This window comes from Oncorhynchus masou, unplaced genomic scaffold (assembly GCF_036934945.1).
Source record: "Oncorhynchus masou masou isolate Uvic2021 unplaced genomic scaffold, UVic_Omas_1.1 unplaced_scaffold_1749, whole genome shotgun sequence".
Taxonomy (NCBI): domain Eukaryota; kingdom Metazoa; phylum Chordata; class Actinopteri; order Salmoniformes; family Salmonidae; genus Oncorhynchus; species Oncorhynchus masou.
This window is the reverse complement of record NW_027007649.1, coordinates 55,872-75,453: the sequence shown is the minus strand read 5'-3', so window position 1 is coordinate 75,453 and position 19,582 is coordinate 55,872. Positions and strand designations below refer to the sequence as shown.

At 43.9% G+C, this 19,582-nt stretch overlaps 1 protein-coding gene across 1 annotated transcript; it reads left to right on the top strand.

The window, feature by feature from the left end:
- Positions 1-8,507: 8,507 nt before the first annotated feature.
- Positions 8,508-17,481, top strand: LOC135532155 (uncharacterized). The gene is made up of 7 exons (XM_064959778.1): positions 8,508-9,020; positions 9,155-9,393; positions 9,663-9,851; positions 9,956-10,086; positions 16,170-16,174; positions 17,262-17,266; positions 17,402-17,481. The coding sequence occupies exons 1-7, from the start codon at positions 8,686-8,688 to the stop codon at positions 17,479-17,481; spliced, it is 984 nt and encodes a 327-aa protein (XP_064815850.1). The 5' UTR covers positions 8,508-8,685.
- The last annotated feature ends 2,101 nt before the right edge of the window (positions 17,482-19,582 follow it).

Below are 19,582 nucleotides of genomic sequence, written 5' to 3'. Positions count from 1 at the left end.
CCTCTTACCTGGCCGTGTCCGTCTGTTGCATCCTGGAGAAGCATCCTCTACAACAGGGGTATAACACACACGAGTCCTGAAGAGACAACACAACACAGTCCACCAGAGCCCTTCTCACTGACATTAGCGGGCTGCTTCTCCAGAAATACGTAACTTATCTAAATGTGTGTGACTAGCAGCTACCGGTAGCTAGCAAGCCTATGATTAAGTGTGCTTGGTTGATCTGCTTTCTTGCCTCTCTCGACAGCTATAGCCTTCGTATATAAAACATGTACAATATCTACTAGATTTTTGTTAATTTACTCAAATTCATAGCAGGCATTTGAGAGCACTGTGTCCGACCGCCAATCTTTCAAACAGTAACGTCCGGTTTGATACCGTCTCTCCAACGCATGCGTCGAAATCGGGTTATATTCTTCTTCTTTGGTCGAATGGCGTTCGCAACAATTAAATGTGCCTTCCGCCACATACTGTGCGGGTGCATAAAAAGGATTTTTAAAAACCCGAAAACATTTGGGTAAAAATATATAAAATATTATACAAACTACCAACAAAAACAAATTAACAAAAAAAAATCTACCTGCTTTTCTGTAAAAAAAAAACAACTAATTCTAATCAGGTCCCAACACAGGCTCTGAATCCTCCTATCAGGGCGACAAAAGTCCTTGTCGTGCTTTTGCCGTGAAGTCTTGAAGTTATGATATCCAGCTTCTTGGACTTCTTAGACAGTTGTGCTGTACAATTAATCACTGTGGTTATAAATGCTACGAAATCCCCCTTCTTCACAATGAGTGTATCCAGATCACCCGATTGATTTAAAACACGAGCAACTGGTTGCTATGCATCCACTGCCATGTCCTCAACACTGTTGCCTCTTGCCCCTTCGACTCTCTTCATCACCTCCACATAGGAGATCTGCTGCGTGGTCCTGATCCTTGACATCTCGACCTTTCACCCGAATAGGGCACTCAAGGAAGTCCAGAGTATGATCCCCACCACAGTTACAACATTTTCCATTCACAGATCTTCAATATCATACGTCTCCTGACTGCAAACATTTGACACGTGACCACATCCTTTACAATTAAAAACAAAACTTGGGGTACACCTTTGAAGTACATGTTTTTGATACTTCTTATCATCCACCAGCAACCTCTGTTGAGGGGAATAGAGATCCAAGGGAATCAATTGAAAACCAATTACCAATGGGTAAAAATGGTTCAGAACCTGAACCGACAAGCCACGCCTAGTGGTTCGTATGTAGTCGTTTTTAAAAAAAGAGTCAGAGTGAATTGTTTGGATCAATTTTAGTCCCATTGCTAAGTATGCCTATCGCATGCATTGTCCTCTCATACATCTTCCAACAAGATAAGACAGCCAGGAATCAACCCAGACGCATCCAATTAAATGTCTCCAAAGAGTATTCCACCAGGATTGACCATACTATTGGCTCTCATAAGGTCTATGGCTAGATTACCCTAATGAGAAATATACGCCCTCAGTAGTAGGTCCATCTAGGGCCTTAGTCTAGGACCCTTATGTTTAGGGGTCGTAAGTATGCCTCTAAGTTATATAATGTCTCCTCTGCTATTGAATGTCCTAAATATCTCTTTCATCCACTGCCTTTTGCAATTGGAAATAACAAGATAGAACCTGTCTTGAATAATTTGATAGCTGTAACCAAACCCCAACTTTGTCTTTGTGGAAGAGGTAGTAAACTCAGCAAAAAAAGAAACGTCCCTTTTCAGGACCCTGTCTTTCAAAGATAATTTGTAAAAATCCAAATAACTTCACAGATCTAAGACAGCGCTACAGGGAGACAGGACAGACAGCTGATCATCCTCGCAGTGGCAGACCACGTGTAACAACACCTGCACAGGATGGGTACATCCGAACATCAGACATGCGGGACAGGTACAGGATGGCAACAACAACTACCCGACTTACAGCTGTAATCGCAGCAAGAGGTGGCGCTTGAAAATATTAACTTAAAGGGGCTGAATAATTTTGCACGCCCAATTTTTCAGTTTTTGATTTGTTAAAAAAGTTTTAAATATCCAATAAATGTCGTTCCACTTCATGATTGTGTCCCACTTGTTGTTGATTCTTCACAAAAAAATACAGTTTTATATCTTTATGTTTGAAGCCTGAAATGTGGCAAAAGGTCGCAAAGTTCAAGGGGGCCGAATACTTTCGCAAGGCACTGTATAGCCATATGATTTTACTATGTAATGCATTTGGGGCTATGGAGTGAGTGGAGTAGAACGTGTTGCTGGGTATTTATACCTCAGTCCCCCATGAAATAACACCATATATAGATTCTACAGACCCCACTGAGTATTCCCAACCCAACTTATACATCTGCAAATAGAATAGTATTTTCTCTATAAGCCAATATGTTATTTATAGGCCATACATTGTATTGCATTGCAGTGAATGGAGTAGGTGGGAGTAGAACATGTTGCTGGGTATTTAGACCTCAGTCCCCCTTGAAATAATACAATGTATACATTCTACAGACCGTAGTGAGTAATCCCAACCGCACTTTTACTTCAGGTCCTAGAACAGTCTTCTCTATGTATATCATATACAGTGTATTGTATTGGCACACAAATGTCACTTAAATATGAACACATATAAATCAATGTTCATGTTCAGCCTATTATTTTTTATATATCATGAATAAATACAGTTTTGCTACACCTTTCTACGATTACGTAGACGACCTCTATTTAGAAAAATTTCGTAATTCCTTGACCCGGAAGTAAGTTTTTCGTGTTGCTGGTATGCCTTTGTATGATACCCCTCTGGCTGAACATGTCAATTCTTTAAAGGTCAGAAAGCTCAGAACAGTTTCATAAACTCCTATTTAAAATAGGGATTAAAGTGTTGCTGCAAATGTGGATGGTTTGAGAATAATTTAGATTTCCCAAGTGAAAGTCCATGTTTACGACTGTCAACGAACGGAAGTTGTTGTACACCGTCGGACTTTTTTTTGTGAAACACTGGCGGTATTTTCGATTCTTCACGTATGTTTCCATCTTCCAACAAAATATTTATTGTTGTCCCCTTTCTTTTATTTGTTGACATTATTTGCAGAAACAAACGTAGCTTACTCTGTGCTATATTCAGAACTTTTGCATGCTAATGTTGTTAACGTTATCTGGCGAAACATTTAATTTTGTAGCAAAAAGTGACTACAACTAACGTAAAGCTAACGTAGCTACTTTAACGTTAGCTTAAGGTTGTTACAAGTATACTAATTAATGTTTTATTTCACTATGATACGCTGTCGTAGTGAACCTGCTGCCTGTTTTCTCCAGCCAGCCTAGTAACAGTGAGGTCGGATATGGAGGGTTGCTGAGCCCTGTTCTCTACCGGGGTCCGTCAGCCAGTCCAGCCGGACAGGACTCAGGTCAGGAGACGCATAGTTAGGACGACAGGATGAGCTCCACGGCCCCCCCGGCCAAGAGGAAATGTTACATGGGACGACATCAGATCATCAAGAAAAACAGGTGGACATTTTTTTATTTTTCCACACGACACCGAGTTAAATTGTCATGTTAACACACCCTTTTTTTGTGTGTGTGATTGGGGTCGCCTTTATATGTTATTATTATTTATTTTTTTATATCAAATCAATACATAAAGCACATGAGGGAACACAAGCAAACATAGATTACAAACAATAGACAATCGAGCTAGGGGGTACAATATCACATTACAATTACACAAGGACCTTAAGGGACATGTATATACTTACAATTCTAACAACTTTTTTGTCAGTAGAGCATTTAACCGTCTTAAAATACAGTTCAATTTCTTTTTGTAGGGTACGAAAATGTGGTTTTCTGTTTGTAAATTTACATTTGTGTATATGACATTTGGCCAAAAGAATAATGAAATTAATTACATAAAAATGATTCCGCTTATTTCTATTATATGTGAAGAATCCAAACAGTACATCTCTCCACAATAGTGTAAAATCTTCATAAATGTGTTAAATTATACACCTACTGATGTCTTGCCACAGTTCTCTTACATGAACACAACGCCAAAAAAGATGCACAACTGTTTCTGGGTGGTCATTACAAAAGGAGCAATTTGAGTTGATGTTTTCCTTAAATTTCTTCATATAGTGGTTGGCAGGATAATATTTATGAATAATTTTAAAGGAAACTTCCTTAATTTTTGTTAACAAGTAGTAGGTATGTGTGTGGCAACATCCAAACTTTTTTCCAACAGATATTATCAATAAATCCATTCCAATAAGGCATGACATGAGGTATAGATACAACATCCTGCTGAAACAAGGATCGTATCGCTCTGTTGTTGAATGGACCAACATGACATAAGGTATAGATACAACATCCAGCTGAAACAAGGATCGTATCGCTCTGTTGTTGAATGGACCAACATGACATAAGGTATAGATACAACATCCTGCTGAAACAAGGATCGTATCGCTCTGTTGTTGAATGGACCAACATGACATAAGGTATAGATACAACATCCTGCTGAAACAAGGATCGTATCGCTCTGTTGTTGAATGGACCAACATGACATAAGGTATAGATACAACATCCTGCTGAAACAAGGATCGTATCGCTCTGTTGTTGAATGGACCAACATGACATAAGGTATAGATACAACATCCAGCTGAAACAAGGATCGTTGCTCTGTTGTTGAATGGACCAACATGACATAAGGTATAGATACAACATCCTGCTGAAACAAGGATCGTATCGCTCTGTTGTTGAATGGACCAACATGACATAAGGTATAGATACAACATCCTGCTGAAACAAGGATCGTATCTCTGTTGTTGAATGGACCAACATGACATAAGGTATAGATACAACATCCTGCTGAAACAAGGATCGTATCGCTCTGTTGTTGAATGGACCAACATGACATAAGGTATAGATACAACATCCTGCTGAAACAAGGATCCTATAGCTCTATTGGTGAATGGACCAAAAGTGAATCAAATCTTTCCTACAGATGAGTCAACAGGGTCAACAGAAGGTCGGCTCTGAGGGTCAGGTCTTGACACGTTCCTGAATAACAGAGCAACACCTGAGGGAATGGCATCTAAAACAATTGCAAAATCTTTAGGTGTTACAGGGACCTTGTAAAGTGATAAGAATTCCTTATAACTGAGTAAAAGACCCTCTGCATTTACCAGTTGTCTCACCAATAGGATATTATTTCGGAACCAATATTCTAAAAACAGAGAGGTATTTTTATACAATATATCCCGATTATTCCATATATAATATCTGTGTGGAGAAAAATTGTGTTTATAAATTAAGGACCATGACAAGAAAACCTGCCGATGAAAAGCAGACAGTTTCACTGGAACTTAAGGCCACCATCATGTTAACATACCCGTGTCCCACTGTGGAACAGCAGTTGACTCGTTCACAGAATGTACTGGACTAGATTTCGAAACTCGGTTATTTACTATATTATAACATTAAGAGGTTTTAATATTATTCGGGATGGGCACTGCTACGGACGTTCGTATTTGATTACTTGCTAGTTACTTATTAGAAAAATAAAAAGCCCTATTTGAATGAAAACGCTTTTCAAGTGTGTAGCTTGTTATTGTCGGTCAATCAAAGCAGCACCACCGTCAAAATCTACGTTTATTGGTAGCGTACAGATATTTTTATAGATGTTATCGCAGGTGCAATGAAATGCTTGTGTTTCTTGCTCCAACAGTGCAATCCAAAAATTAAAAAGAAAGAAATGAAGAAATGTCAGAGTCCAGAATATAAATATATAATGGTGTGTATAGATAGTATGGACAGTATATGTTCTGTTATAATCTCCACCCGGCACAGCCAGAAGAGGACTGGCCACCCCACATAGCCTGGTTCCTCTCTAGGTTTCTTCCTAGGTTTTGGCCTTTCTAGGGAGTTTTCCTAGCCACCGTGCTTCTACACCTGCATTGCTTGCTGTTTGGGGTTTTAGGCTGGGTTTCTGTACAGCACTTTGAGACATCAGCTCATGTAAGAAGGGCTTTATAAATACATTTGATTTGAAAAGGTGAGTACAGCAGTAGTTATATAGGAACCATTACTAGAATACAGTATATACACATGAAGTGGGTAAAACAGTATGTAAACATTATTAAAGTGACCAGTGTACCATGTCCATGTACATAGGGCAGCAGTCTTTAAGGCACAGGGTCGAGTACTGGGTGGTAGCCAGCAAGTGACTAAGTTCAGGGCAGGGTACTGGGCGGAGGCCGGCTAGTGGGGACTGTTTAACAGACTGATGGCCTAGAGATCGAAGTGGTTTATCAGTCGCTCGGTTCCAGCTTAGATGCACATGTACAGTCTCCTAGGGCCGGGACAATACCAGTATTCAAATATGTTTTAAGCACTGAGCACACCAAACTATTTGGACCTTTAAAAACCTGCTGTATATAAAATAGTGTTTGCTATAGCTTGGAAAATAAATAACTCTGGATGCCTGCATAATTATGTTTGTTTCCAAAATTAGGGTTGTTTTCCTAAAAGGTTAAATTCGCTTCGTGTTTTGTTACCTTGCCACGATAGTAATGAGTATCTCCATACTGGTATCGTCCCATCCCTACTGTCTCCGCCTTCTAGATGGTAGATTGGTGAACAGGCTGTGTCTCGTGTGGATGAGGTCCTTGATGATCTCCTAGATGGCTGTGTGGATGAGGTCCTTGATGATCTTCTAGATGGTAGATGGGTGAACAGGCTGTGTGGATGAGGTCCTTGATGATCTTCTAGATGGTAGATGGGTGAACAGGCTGTGTCTCGTGTGGATGAGGTCCTTGATGATCTCCTTCCTGTAACACCGGGTGCTGTAGATGCCCTGCAGGTGATTCAGTTACTGCACCAGGCGGAGATAGTTTGAGGGTCTTAGGGGCTCAGCTGACTTTCTTCAGCCTCTTGTGGTTGAAGAGGTGCTTTTGCACCTTCTTCACCACTGTCTGTGAAGGGACTATTTCAATCCAATCAAATGTATTTATAAAGCCCCATTTACATCAGCCGATGTTAGAAAGTGCTATACAGAAACCCAGACTAAAACCCCAGACATCAAGCAATTCAGATGTAGAAGCACTTCAGGTCGTCAGTGATGTGCACGCAGAGGAACTTGAAGCTTTTCACCCTCCCCACTGCGGCCCCAGATTGGCACATGATCTCTCTGCTGTCTCCTGTAGTCCACGATCAGAAGAGGTTATCTTCCTGGCACCACTCTGTAGAGCTGGGACGATAAACCGAAAATTACGGACACCGACATTTCTAACTCATACCGAAAGCAATTTAGATCCAGTTGCAGAGAGAGGTGTTCAGTCCCACGCTCCTGAACTTAGTGATGAGCTTTGAGGGGACAATGGTGTTGAACGCAGAATTGTAGTCAATGAACAGCATTCTCACATAGGTATGGCTTTTGTCCAGGGGGAAGTGTGCAGTGTGATGGCGATTGCGTTGTCTTTGGATCTATTGGGGCGGTAAGCAAACTGAAGTGGGTCTTGGGTGGCAGGTAAGGTAGAAGTGGTATGATCCTTGACTAGTCTCTCAAAGCACTTCATGATGGAGAGGAGTGAGTTCTATGGGCCGGTAGTCATTCAGTTCAGTTATCTTTGCTTTCTTGGGTACAGGAACAATGCTGGACATCTTGAAACGTGGGGACAGCGGACTGGGATAGGGAGAGATTTAATATGTCTGTAAACACTCCAGCCAGCTGGTCTGCATGCGGTCTGAGGACGTGGATCGGGGTGTCATCTGGCGGCAGCCTAGCAGGGGTTAACACGCTTGGAAGTCCTTCTCACATCGGCCATGGGGATCGGGAGCACACAGTCCTGTTATAACCCTGTGATCATTACTATATTATAACATGACTAGATGTTATAACCCTGTGATCATTACTATATTATGACATGACTAGATGTTATAACCCTGTGATCATTACTATATTATGACATGACTAGATGTTATAACCCTGTGATCATTACTATATTATGACATGACTAGATGTTTTAACCCTGTGATCATTACTATATTATGACATGACTAGATGTTATAACCCTGTGATCATTACTATATTATGACATGACTAGATGTTATAACCCTGTGATCATTACTATATTATGACATGACTAGATGTTTTAACCCTGTGATCATTACTATATTATGACATGACTAGATGTTATAACCCTGTGATCATTACTATATTATGACATGACTAGATGTTATAACCCTGTGTTAATTACTATATTATGACATGACTAGATGTTATAACCCTGTGTTAATTACTATATTATGACATGACTAGATGTTATAACCCTGTGTTAATTACTATATTATGACATGACTAGATGTTATAACCCTGTGTTAATTACTATATTATAACATGACTAGATGTTTTAATGTTTTACTCTGTTTCTCTCTGCAGTGTCCCCGTGAGTGTCCCCAACCCTTTACTATATTATAACATGACTAGACACCACTCACCCCAAGACGCTCCAGTCGCCTGCGAAACACACACACGCTGCGTGACAACACACACACGCTGCGTGACAACACACACACGCTGCGTGACAACACACACACGCTGCGTGACAACACACACACGGCCCAGAATGGGGCTGCAGGACAGGTGTGTGTGGTAGGAGACTCCTCCTTAGACCCTGGAGAGGATATGCTGCAGGTTCTGGAAGCTCTGGATCCTGGAGGGATGAAATTAACACATGGGGTAGAGATGGGGGTATCTTTAATCCAGAGAGGGGTATCCCACGCCTCTGCAGCTCCAGCCAAGACCTCCCACAGCCTGACACCAGGACCAGAGGTCGGGGCTAGGGTTGGACTGGGACCAGGTGTGTGTGAGCATCCAGGGCTGGTTCAGACAGCGGACTGTAAGGACCTGGCTCAGTGCCTGCTGTTCAGTGAAGACTCAGAGGACAGAGAGCATGCTGGGACGCTTCCACACAGACCTACGGACGCCACACCCCCTCAGAAGAACTGCAGCTCCAGAGGGTGTGTTTTTACCAGTAGACTGACATACAAACAAAAAACATTCATTTGATCTTGTTCTAACTTTATTGACGTGGTTGTACCTTTAACAGCCGTGCCAATAAATGTTTATTTCATTTCAATGTTGTCGTTGACAGTAGGAAGCGCATGGCTAGGGGGAGGAGCTCTGAGACCACACCCACAGGAAGAGGAAATGGTTCCTGCCAGAATGCTGACTCCCCATTGGACGTGTCTGATGACTTCATCCTGTTCAGACCCTCCCACCTGGCACGGGCGAGGGAGAGCGCGGCCCTACAGCGATCTCTGAGGAACAACATGTCAGCCTCTGTTCTCACGCCCCCTACTGGGCTGGAGGCCAGCACGCTCAACACTACAGGTACGGGATGAAAGGATGTGTGTGTGTGTGGTGTGTAACGTGTGTGGTGTGTGTGTAACGTGTGTGGTGTGTGTGTGTGTGTGTGTAACGTGTGTGTGTGTGTGTGTAACGTGTGTGTGTGTGTGTGTAACGTGTGTGTGTGTGTGTGTGTGTGTGTGTGTGTGTGTGTGTAACGTGTGTGGTGTGTAACGTGTGTGTGTGTGTGTGTGTAACGTGTGGGGTGTGTAACGTGCGTGTGTGTGTGTGTGTGTGTGTGTGTGTCTCCCCAGGTGTTGGTCTATCAGCGGTGTTTATGCGTCCAGACGAGCAGTGTGACAAGTTGTTGTTGTCCAGCTGGGGGCTGCCTGCTGCGGTCCTTGAACGCTACCGTCATCATGGTGTCTCCTCCATGTTCCCCTGGCAGGCTCAGTGTCTCAGTCTGGGACGCGTGCTGCAAGGACACAACCTGGTCTACTCAGGTACCCTGACCCCTTGACCCTACCAATCTACCCCGCCCCAGAACCCTGACCCCTTGACCCTACCAATCTACCCCTGACCGTTAACCCCTGACCTCTAATCCCAGCCCCAACCAGTGCAGGGAAGACCCTGGTGGCAGAGCTGTTAATGCTGAAGAGAGTCCTGGAGACCAGGAGGAAAGCTCTGTTTATTCTGCCCTTCGTATCCCTGGCCAAGGAGAAGATGACCTACCTACAGGTACAGTGGAAGTCAGAGAGGGATAGAGGGAAGGAGAGGCAGAAATGCTCTGTGTATATGTACAGGGCCTTGCAGAAAGTATTCAGACCCCTTGGATTTCTTCTCATGTTATTGTCTTACAAAGTGAGATAAAAGTGAAATTGTCATTTCTTTTGTCAACAATCTACACATAAATTAAACAACAAAAATATAGTCGTTGCATGAGTATTCAGCTCCCTGAGTCAATACATGTTTGTTAGAATCACCGTCGCCAGTGATTACAGCTGTGAGTCTTTCTGGGTCAGTCTCTAAGAGCTGTGAGTCTTTCTGGGTCAGTCTCTAAGAGCTGTGAGTCTTTCTGGGTCAGTCTCTAAGAGCTGTGAGCCTTTCTGGGTCAGTCTCTAAGAGCTGTGAGCCTTTCTGGGTCAGTCTCTAAGAGCTGTGAGCCTTTCTGAGTCAGTCTTTAAGAGCTGTGAGTCTTTCTGGGTCAGTCTCTAAGAGCTGTGAGTCTTCCTGGGTCAGTCTCTAAGAGCTGTGAGTCTTCCTGGGTCAGTCTCTAAGAGCTGTGAGTCTTTCTGGGTCAGTCTCTAAGCACTGTGAGTCTTTCTGAGTCAGTCTTTAAGAGCTGTGAGTCTTTCTGGGTCAGTCTCTAAGAGCTGTGAGCCTTTCTGGGTCAGTCTCTAAGAGCTGTGAGCCTTCCTGGGTCAGTCTCTAAGAGCTGAGTCTTGCTAGTGCGATTATTTATTTTATTTTTTTGGGGGGGGGGGCCTGCCTAGTTGATAATTGATGCAATGTTCACAGTTTGTTGCAGACAGGCCATGTGATTTATAGGATATTTTCTTTTATCAGGATATTTTCTACCTGCAGGCTGCAATGTTTTTATTTGTTGGCTTTATGTAGGCTATTTCGACATAGTTGGCAATATCAGTTACTTTTAGATTTGTATAATTTTCATGTAGATATAATGTAGATTAACCACAGACTGATTTTGAGATACAAAGGCTATTATATATTCAATTAAACTGTTCCAGGAAAATGTGCATATGAAAATTATGACTGACACGTATATCTCTGTACCGTAATACCCTGTATATAGCCTCTACATTGACTCTGTACCGTAACACCCTGTATATAGCCTCTACATTGACTCTGTACCGTAACACCCTGTATATAGCCTCTACATTGACTCTGTACCGTAACACCCTGTATATAGCCTCCACATTGACTCTGTACCGTAACACCCTGTATATAGCCTCCACATTGACTCTGTACTGGTACCCCTGTATATAGCCTCCACATTGACTCTGTACCAGTACCCCCTGTATATAGCATCCACATTGACTCTGTACCAGTACCCCCTGTATATAGCCTCCACATTGACTCTGTACCAGTACCCCTGTATATAGCCTCCACATTGACTCTGTACCGGTACCCCCTGTATATAGCCTCCACATTGACTCTGTACCGGTACCCCCCTGTATATAGCCTCCACATTGACTCTGTACCGTAACAACCTGTATAGAGCATCCACATTGACTCTGTATCGTAACACCCTGTATAGAGCCTCCACATTGACTCAGTACCGTAATACCCTGTATATAGCCTCCACATTGACTCTGTACCGTAATACCCTGTATATAGCCTCCACATTGACTCTGTACCGTAATACCCTGTATATAGCCTCCACATTGACTCAGTACCGTAATACCCTGTATATAGCCTCCACATTGACTCAGTACCGTAATACCCTGTATATAGCCTCCACATTGACTCTGTACCGTAATACCCTGTATATAGCCTCCACATTGACTCTGTACCGTAATACCCTGTATATAGCCTCGCTTTTGTTGAATACTTTGTTTATTTTCAATTTTTTACTGAACACTTATTTTTTTCTTAACTTCTTCAAACTTTGTTGGTTAAGGGCAAGTAAGAATTTCACTGTAAGGTCTACTACACCTGTTGTATTCAGCATTTCACTGTAAGGTCTACTACACCTGTTGTATTCAGCATTTCACTGTGAGGTCTACTACACCTGTTGTATTCGGCGCATGTGACAAATAACTTTTTATTTAATATCGGTAGAAATAGTAAGATAAATTGTCACTCCAAATGGAAAAGGTTTCCGACCCTTGGTGTAGCCTGTTCCCAACAACAGCAGGAACACAAAGCCAGAATCTGCGAAGGCCAGCTGCTGCAGCAGGAGGGTCAGGAACAGGTTCTGGCTATCTTGATCTCTGGCTCCCTCTTGAGTTATTTGTGTGTGTTAATTATTTAATCAAATGGCGTGCTTAAAGCGTCAGACCAGTTCGGTGTTTTAACACAACGTGTCATTAACAACTTCACTGAGTACCACTCTTCATATTTTCAACATGGTGGTGGCTGCTATATGTTATGGGTATGCTTGTCAAATGAACTTTTCAGCAGGACAATAGCCTAAAACACAAGACGACATTGAATGTTCCTGAGTTGCCTAGTTACAGTTTTGACTTAAATTGGCTTGAAAATCTATGACAAGACTTGAAAATGGCTGTAATGTGAATAATGTGCAAATATTGTACAATCCAGGTGTGGAAATCTCTTAGGGACTTGCCCAGAAAGACTCACAGCTGTATTCGCTGCCACAGGTGATTCTAACATGTATTGACTCAGGAGTGTGAATACTTATGTAAATGAGATATTTCTGTATTTCGTTTTCAATACATTTTCTAAACTATATAAAAACATGACAAATACAATCGGAAAGTATTTTCACCCCTTCCCTTTAGCCACATTTTTAAAAATGTTATTAAAAAGAGACGGTGTGTGTTCTGTCCAGAGTGTGTCCTGTCCAGAGTGTGTCCTGTCCAGAGTGTGTCCTGTCCAGAGTGTGTCCTGTCCAGAGTGTGTCCTGTCCAGAGTGTGTCCTGTCCAGAGTGTGTCCTGTCCAGTGTGTGTCCTGTCCAGTGTGTGTCCTGTCCAGAGTGTGTCCTGTCCAGAGTGTGTCCTGTCCAGAGTGTGTCCTGTCCAGAGTGTGTCCTGTCCAGAGTGTGTCCTGTCCAGAGTATGTTCTCAGTGTGTGTCCTGTCCAGAGTGTGTCCTGTCCAGAGTGTGTTCTCAGTGTGTGTTCTGTCCAGAGTGTGTCCTGTCCAGAGTGTGTCCTGTCCAGAGTGTGTCCTGTCCAGAGTGTGTTCTCAGAGTGTGTCCTGTCCAGAGTGTGTTCTCAGTGTGTGTCCTGTCCAGAGTGTGTCCTGTCCAGAGTGTGTCCTGTCCAGAGTGTGTCCTGTCCAGAGTGTGTCCTGTCCAGAGTGTGTCCTGTCCAGAGTATGTTCTCAGTGTGTGTTCTGTCCAGAGTGTGTCCTGTCCAGAGTGTGTCCTGTCCAGAGTGTGTCCTGTCCAGAGTGTGTCCTGTCCAGAGTGTGTTCTCAGTGTCCTGTCCAGAGTGTGTTCTCCTGTCCAGTGTGTGTTCTGTCCAGAGTGTGTTCTCAGTGTGTGTTCTCAGTGTGTGTCCTGTCCAGAGTGTGTTCTCAGTGTGTGTCCTGTCCAGAGTGTGTTCTCAGTGTGTGTCCTGTCCAGAGTGTGTCCTGTCCAGAGTGTGTCCTGTCTCAGTGTGTGTCCTGTCAGAGTGTGTTCTCCAGAGTCTGTCCTGTCCAGAGTGTGTCCTGTCCAGAGTGTGTCCTGTCCAGAGTGTGTCCTGTCCAGAGTGTGTCCTGTCCAGAGTGTGTCCTGTCCAGAGTGTGTCCTGTCCAGAGTGTGTCCTGTCCAGAGTGTGTTCTCAGTGTGTGTCCTGTCCAGAGTGTGTTCTGTCCAGAGTGTGTCCTGTCCAGAGTGTGTCCTGTCCAGAGTGTGTTCTCAGTGTGTGTCCTGTCCAGAGTGTGTTCTCAGTGTGTGTCTGTCCAGAGTGTGTTCTCAGTGTGTCCTGTCCAGAGTGTGTCCTGTCCAGAGTGTGTCCTGTCCAGAGTGTGTTCTCAGTGTGTGTCCTGTCCAGAGTGTGTTCCTGTCCAGAGTGTGTTCTCAGTCCTGTCCAGAGTGTGTTCTCAGTGTGTCCTGTCCAGAGTGTGTTCTCAGTGTGTCCTGTCCAGAGTGTGTTCTCAGTGTCCTGTGTGTTCTCCTGTCCAGAGTGTGTTCTCAGTGTGTCCTGTCCAGAGTGTGTTCTCAGTGTGTCCTGTCCAGAGTGTGTTCTCAGTGTGTCCTGTCCAGAGTGTGTTCTCAGTGTGTGTTCTCAGTGTGCGTCCTGTCCAGAGTGTGTTCTCAGTGTGTGTCCTGTCCAGAGTGTGTTCTCAGAGTGTGTCCTGTCCAGAGTGTGTTCTCAGTGTGTGTCCTGTCCAGTGTGTGTTTTCAGTGTGTGTCCTGTCCAGTGTGTGTTCTCAGTGTGTGTCCTGTCCAGAGTGTGTTCTCAGTGTGTGTCGTGTCCAGAGTGTGTTCTCAGTGTGTGTTCTCAGTGTGTGTTCTCAGTGTGTGTCCTGTCCAGAGTGTGTTCTCAGTGTGTGTCCTGTCCAGAGTGTGTTCTCAGTGTGTGTCCTGTCCAGAGTGTGTCCTGTCCAGAGTGTGTCCTGTCCAGTGTGTGTCCTGTCCAGAGTGTGTCCTGTCCAGTGTGTGTGTGTCCAGAGTCCAGAGTGTGTCCTGTCCAGAGTGTGTTCTCAGTGTCCTGTCCAGAGTGTGTTCTCAGTGTGTGTCCTGTCCAGAGTGTGTTCTCAGTGTGTGTCCTGTCCAGAGTGTGTCTCTGTGTGAGTGTGTCCTGTCCAGAGTGTGTTCTCAGTGTGTGTCCTGTCCAGAGTGTGTTCTCAGTGTGTGTCCTGTCCAGAGTGTGTCCTGTCCAGTCCAGTGTGTCCTGTCCAGAGTGTGTTCTGTCCAGTGTGTGTCCTGTCCAGAGTGTGTTCTCTGTGTGTCCTGTCCAGAGTGTGTCCTGTCCAGAGTGTGTGTGTCCAGAGTGTGTCCTGTCCAGAGTGTGTCCTGTCCAGAGTGTGTCCTGTCCAGAGTGTGTCCTGTCCAGAGTGTGTCCTGTCCAGAGTGTGTCCTGTCCAGTGTGTGTCCTGTCCAGTGTGTGTCCTGTCCAGTGTGTGTCCTGTCCAGAGTGTGTTCTCAGTGTGTGTCCTGTCCAGAGTGTGTTCTCAGTGTGTGTCCTGTCCAGAGTGTGTTCTGTCCAGAGTGTGTTCTCAGTGTGTGTCCTGTCCAGAGTGTGTCCTGTCCAGAGTGTGTCCTGTCCAGTGTGTGTCCTGTCCAGAGTGTGTCCTGTCCAGAGTGTGTCCTGTCCAGAGTGTGTCCTGTCCAGAGTGTGTTCCTGTCCAGTGTGTGTCCTGTCCAGAGTGTGTCCTGTCCAGAGTGTGTCCTGTCAGTGTGTGTCCTGTCCAGAGTGTGTTCTCAGTGTGTGTCCTGTCCAGAGTGTGTCCTGTCCAGTGTGTGTCCTGTCCAGAGTGTGTCCTGTCCAGAGTGTGTCCTGTCCAGAGTGTGTCCTGTCCAGAGTGTGTCCTGTCCAGAGTGTGTCCTGTCCAGAGTGTGTTCTGTCCAGTGTGTGTCCTGTCCAGAGTGTGTTCTCAGTGTGTGTCCTGTCCAGAGTGTGTTCTCAGTGTGTGTCCTGTCCAGAGTGTGTTCTCAGTGTGTGTCCTGTCCAGAGTGTGTTCTCAGTGTGTGTCCTGTCCAGAGTGTGTCCTGTCCAGAGTCCTGTCCAGAGTGTCCTGTCCAGAGTGTGTCCTGTAATAATCTAATCAGTGTGTGTGTCTGTCCAGAGTGTGTCCTCCAGTGTGTGTAGGTGTCCAGAGTGTGTAATCTAATCAGATGTGTGTGTCCTGTCCAGAGTGTGTCCTGTCCAGAGTGTGTCCTGTCCAGAGTGTGTCCTGTGTGTAGAGTGTGTCCTGTCCAGAGTGTGTCCTGTCCAGGTGTGTCCTGTAATAATCTAAGTGTGTCCTGTCCAGAGTGTGTCCAGTCCAGAGTGTGTCTAGTCCAGAGTGTGTCCTGTCCAGAGTGTGTCCTGTGTGTAGAGTGTGATGTAATGAAACTAACCCTGTGTGTCCTGTAGGTGTGTGTGTAATCCTAATCTGCTGGCTGTGTGTTGTGGTAGGGTAATAATCTAATCTGCTGTGTGTAGGTGTGGTATGTAATAATCTAATCTGCTGTGCTGTGTGTAGGTGTGGTAGGTAATAATCTAATCTGACTGTGTGTGTGTAGGTGTGGTATGTAATAATCTAATCTGCTGTGTGTAGGTGTGGTAGTGTAATAATCTAATCTGCTGTGCTGTGTGTAGGTGTGGTAGTGTAATAATCTAATCTGCTGTGTGTGTGTGTGGTAGTGTAATAATCTAATCTGCTGTGTGTGTGTAGTGTGGTATGTAATAATCTAATCTGCTGTGTGTAGGTGTGGTAGTGTAATAATCTAATCTGCTGTGTGTAGGTGTGGTAGTGTAATAATCTAATCTGATGTGTGTAGGTGTGGTAGTGTAATAATCTAATCTGCTGTGTGTGTGTAGGTGTGGTAGTGTAATAATCTAATCTGCTGTGTGTAGGTGTGGTAGTGTAATAATCTAATCTGCTGTGTGTAGGTGTGGTAGTGTAATAATCTAATCTGCTGTGTGTAGGTGTGGTCGTGTAATAATCTAATCTGATGTGTGTAGGTGTGGTAGTGTAATAATCTAATCTGCTGTGTGTAGGTGTGGTAGTGTAATAATCTAATCTGATGTGTGTAGGTGTGGTAGTGTAATAATCTAATCTGCTGTGTGTAGGTGTGGTAGTGTAATAATCTAATCTGCTGTGTGTAGGTGTGGTAGTGTAATAATCTAATCTGCGGTGTGTAGGTGTGGTAGTGTAATAATCTAATCTGATGTGTGTAGGTGTGGTAGTGTAATAATCTAATCTGCTGTGCTGTGTGGTAGTGTAATAATCTAATCTGCTGTGTGTAGGTGTGGTAGTGTAATAATCTAATCTGCGTGTGTGTAGGTGTGGTAGTGTAATAATCTAATCTGCTGTGTGTAGTGTGGTAGTGTAATAATCTAATCTGCTGTGTGTAGGTGTGGTAGTGTAATAATCTAATCTGTCTGTGTGTCTAGGTGTGGTAGTGTAATAATCTAATCTGCTGTGCTGTGTAGGTGTGGTAGTGTAATAATCTAATCTGCTGTGCTGTGTGGTAGTGTAATAATCTAATCTGCTGTGTGTAGGTGTGGTAGTGTAATAATCTAATCTGCTGTGTAGGTGTGGTAGTGTAATAATCTAATCTGCTGTGTGTAGGTGTGGTAGTGTAATAATCTAATCTGCTGTGTGTAGGTGTGGTAGTGTAATAATCTAATCTGATGTGCAGTGTGGTCGTGTAATAATCTAATCTGCTGTGTGTAGGTGTGGTATGTAATAATCTAATCTGCTGTGTGTAGGTGTGGTGGTTGTGGATGAGCTTCACATGGTAGGAGACTCTGGTAGAGGATATCTGGAACTACTGCTCACCAAGATGTAATAATCTAATCTGCGTGGGGTGGGTAGTGTAATAATCTAATCTGATGGGGTGTGGTCGTGTAATAATCTCCCTCAAACACAACACCAACAACAGGTAATCTGCTGTGGTAGGTGTGGTATGTAATAATCGTCTGGGGGGGGGGTCTGATACATCTCCCTCAAACACAACACCAAACAGGTGTCTGGGGGGGTTGTGATACATCTCCCTCAAACACAACACCAACAACAGGTACGTCTGGGGGGGATATCTCCCTCAAACACAACACCAACAACAGGTAACTACTGCTCAAACCAAGATACGTCTGGGGGGGGTTGATACATCTCCCTCAAACACAACACCAACAACAGGTAGACTCTGGGGGGGGGGGGGTCTGATACATCTCCCTCAAACACAACACCAACAACAGGTACAAAACACAACACCAACAACAGGTACGTCTGGGGGGGGGTCTGATACATCTCCCTCAAACACAACACCAACAACAGGTACGTCTGGGGGGGGTCTGATACATCTCCCTCAAACACAACACCAACAACAGGTACGTCTGGGGGGGGTGTCTGGTACATCTCCCTCAAACACAACACCAACAACAGGTAAGGGTCTGGTACATCTCCCTCAAACACAACACCAACAACAGGGGGGGGGGGGTCTGGTACATCTCCCTCAAACACAACACCAACAACAGGTACGTCTGGGGGGGGCGGTGTCTCTGTAAGTGTGTTCAACAAGGCTTCTGTTTGCAGCGAACATGTTGAATGGTTTGAATATACAGTGGGGCAAAAAAGTATTTAGTCAGCCACCAATTGTGCAAATTCTCCCACTTAAAAAGATGAGAGAGGCCTGTAATTTTCATCATAGGTACACTTCAACTATGACAGACAAAATGAGAAAAAAAATCCAGAAAATTACATTGTAGGATTTTTTAAATGAAATTATTTGCAAATTCTCATGTTAGTTTCATTCCAAACGTCGTAAATTGTTGGTTATCTGCATGAACCCAGTCTTCACTATGAGTCATCCATACATCAATAGTCTTAAATCATTTATTTGCTAACTAAATAATCACAGAAATGCACAAACAAACAGTAGATATAGTTACAAGGAAATAATAGAGTATGTGCTCTAGTGGGCTAAACTGGCATCGCGGCTTGGTGGACAAGCAGAATTCTGTATGCAGAGTTTCAATTTGGTGTTTGCCGTATTTTGTTAATTCTTGGTTGGCGAGCGGACCCAAGACCTCACAACCATAAAGGGCAATGGGTTCTATAACGATTCAAGTACTTTTAGCCAAAGCCTAATTGGTATGTCGAATGTCATGTTCCTTTTGATGGCATAGAAGGCCCTTCTTGCCTTGTCTCTCAGATCGTTAACAGCTTTGTGTGGCACTGATTTTTAGGCCAAAGTATGTATAGTTTTTTGTGTGCTCGGGGGCAACAGTGTCTAGATGGAATTTGTATTTGTGGTCCTGGCGACTTGACCCTTTTTTGCATCACCATTATTTTTTAGCTTACTGAGATTTACTGTCAGGGCCCAGGTCTGGCAGAATCTGTGCAGAATATCTAGGTGCTGCTTTGGTTGGGGACAGAAGCACCAGATCATCACCAAACAGTAGACATTAGACTTCAGATTCTAGTAGGGTGAGGCCGGGTGCTGCAGACTGTTCTAGTGCCCTCGCCAATTTGTTGATATAAATGTTGAAGAGGGTAGGGCTTATCCTGCATCCCTGTCTCACACCACGACCCTGTGGGAAGATTTTATTTTTTTTGCCAATTTTAACCGCACACTTGTTGTTTGTGTACATGGATTTTATAATGTCTTGTGTTTTTACCCCCAACACCACTTTCCATCAATTTGTATAGCAGACCCTCATGCCAAATTGAGTTGAAGGCTTTTTTGAAATCAACAAAGCATGAGAAGACTTTGCCTTTGTTTTGGTTTATTTGTTTGTCAATTAGGGTGAATTTGTGCTCTGTCTTATGGTAATTTGGTAAAAAGCCAAATTGACATTTGCTCAGTAGATTGTTTTCATTGAGGAAATGTATGAGTCTGCTGTTAATGATAATGCAGAGGATTTTCCCAAGGTTGCTGTTGACGCATATCC

Excerpts from the sequence above, each read along its gene's own strand:
- LOC135532155 (XM_064959778.1), top strand. The coding sequence starts at position 8,686 with ATGCTGCAGGTTCTGGAAGCTCTGGATCCTGGAGGGATGAAATTAACA. Across the intron at positions 9,394-9,662 it reads CAGCACGCTCAACACTACAG|GTGTTGGTCTATCAGCGGTG; the intron begins GTACGGGATGAA and ends GTGTCTCCCCAG. Across the intron at positions 9,852-9,955 it reads ACACAACCTGGTCTACTCAG|CCCCAACCAGTGCAGGGAAG; the intron begins GTACCCTGACCC and ends CTCTAATCCCAG.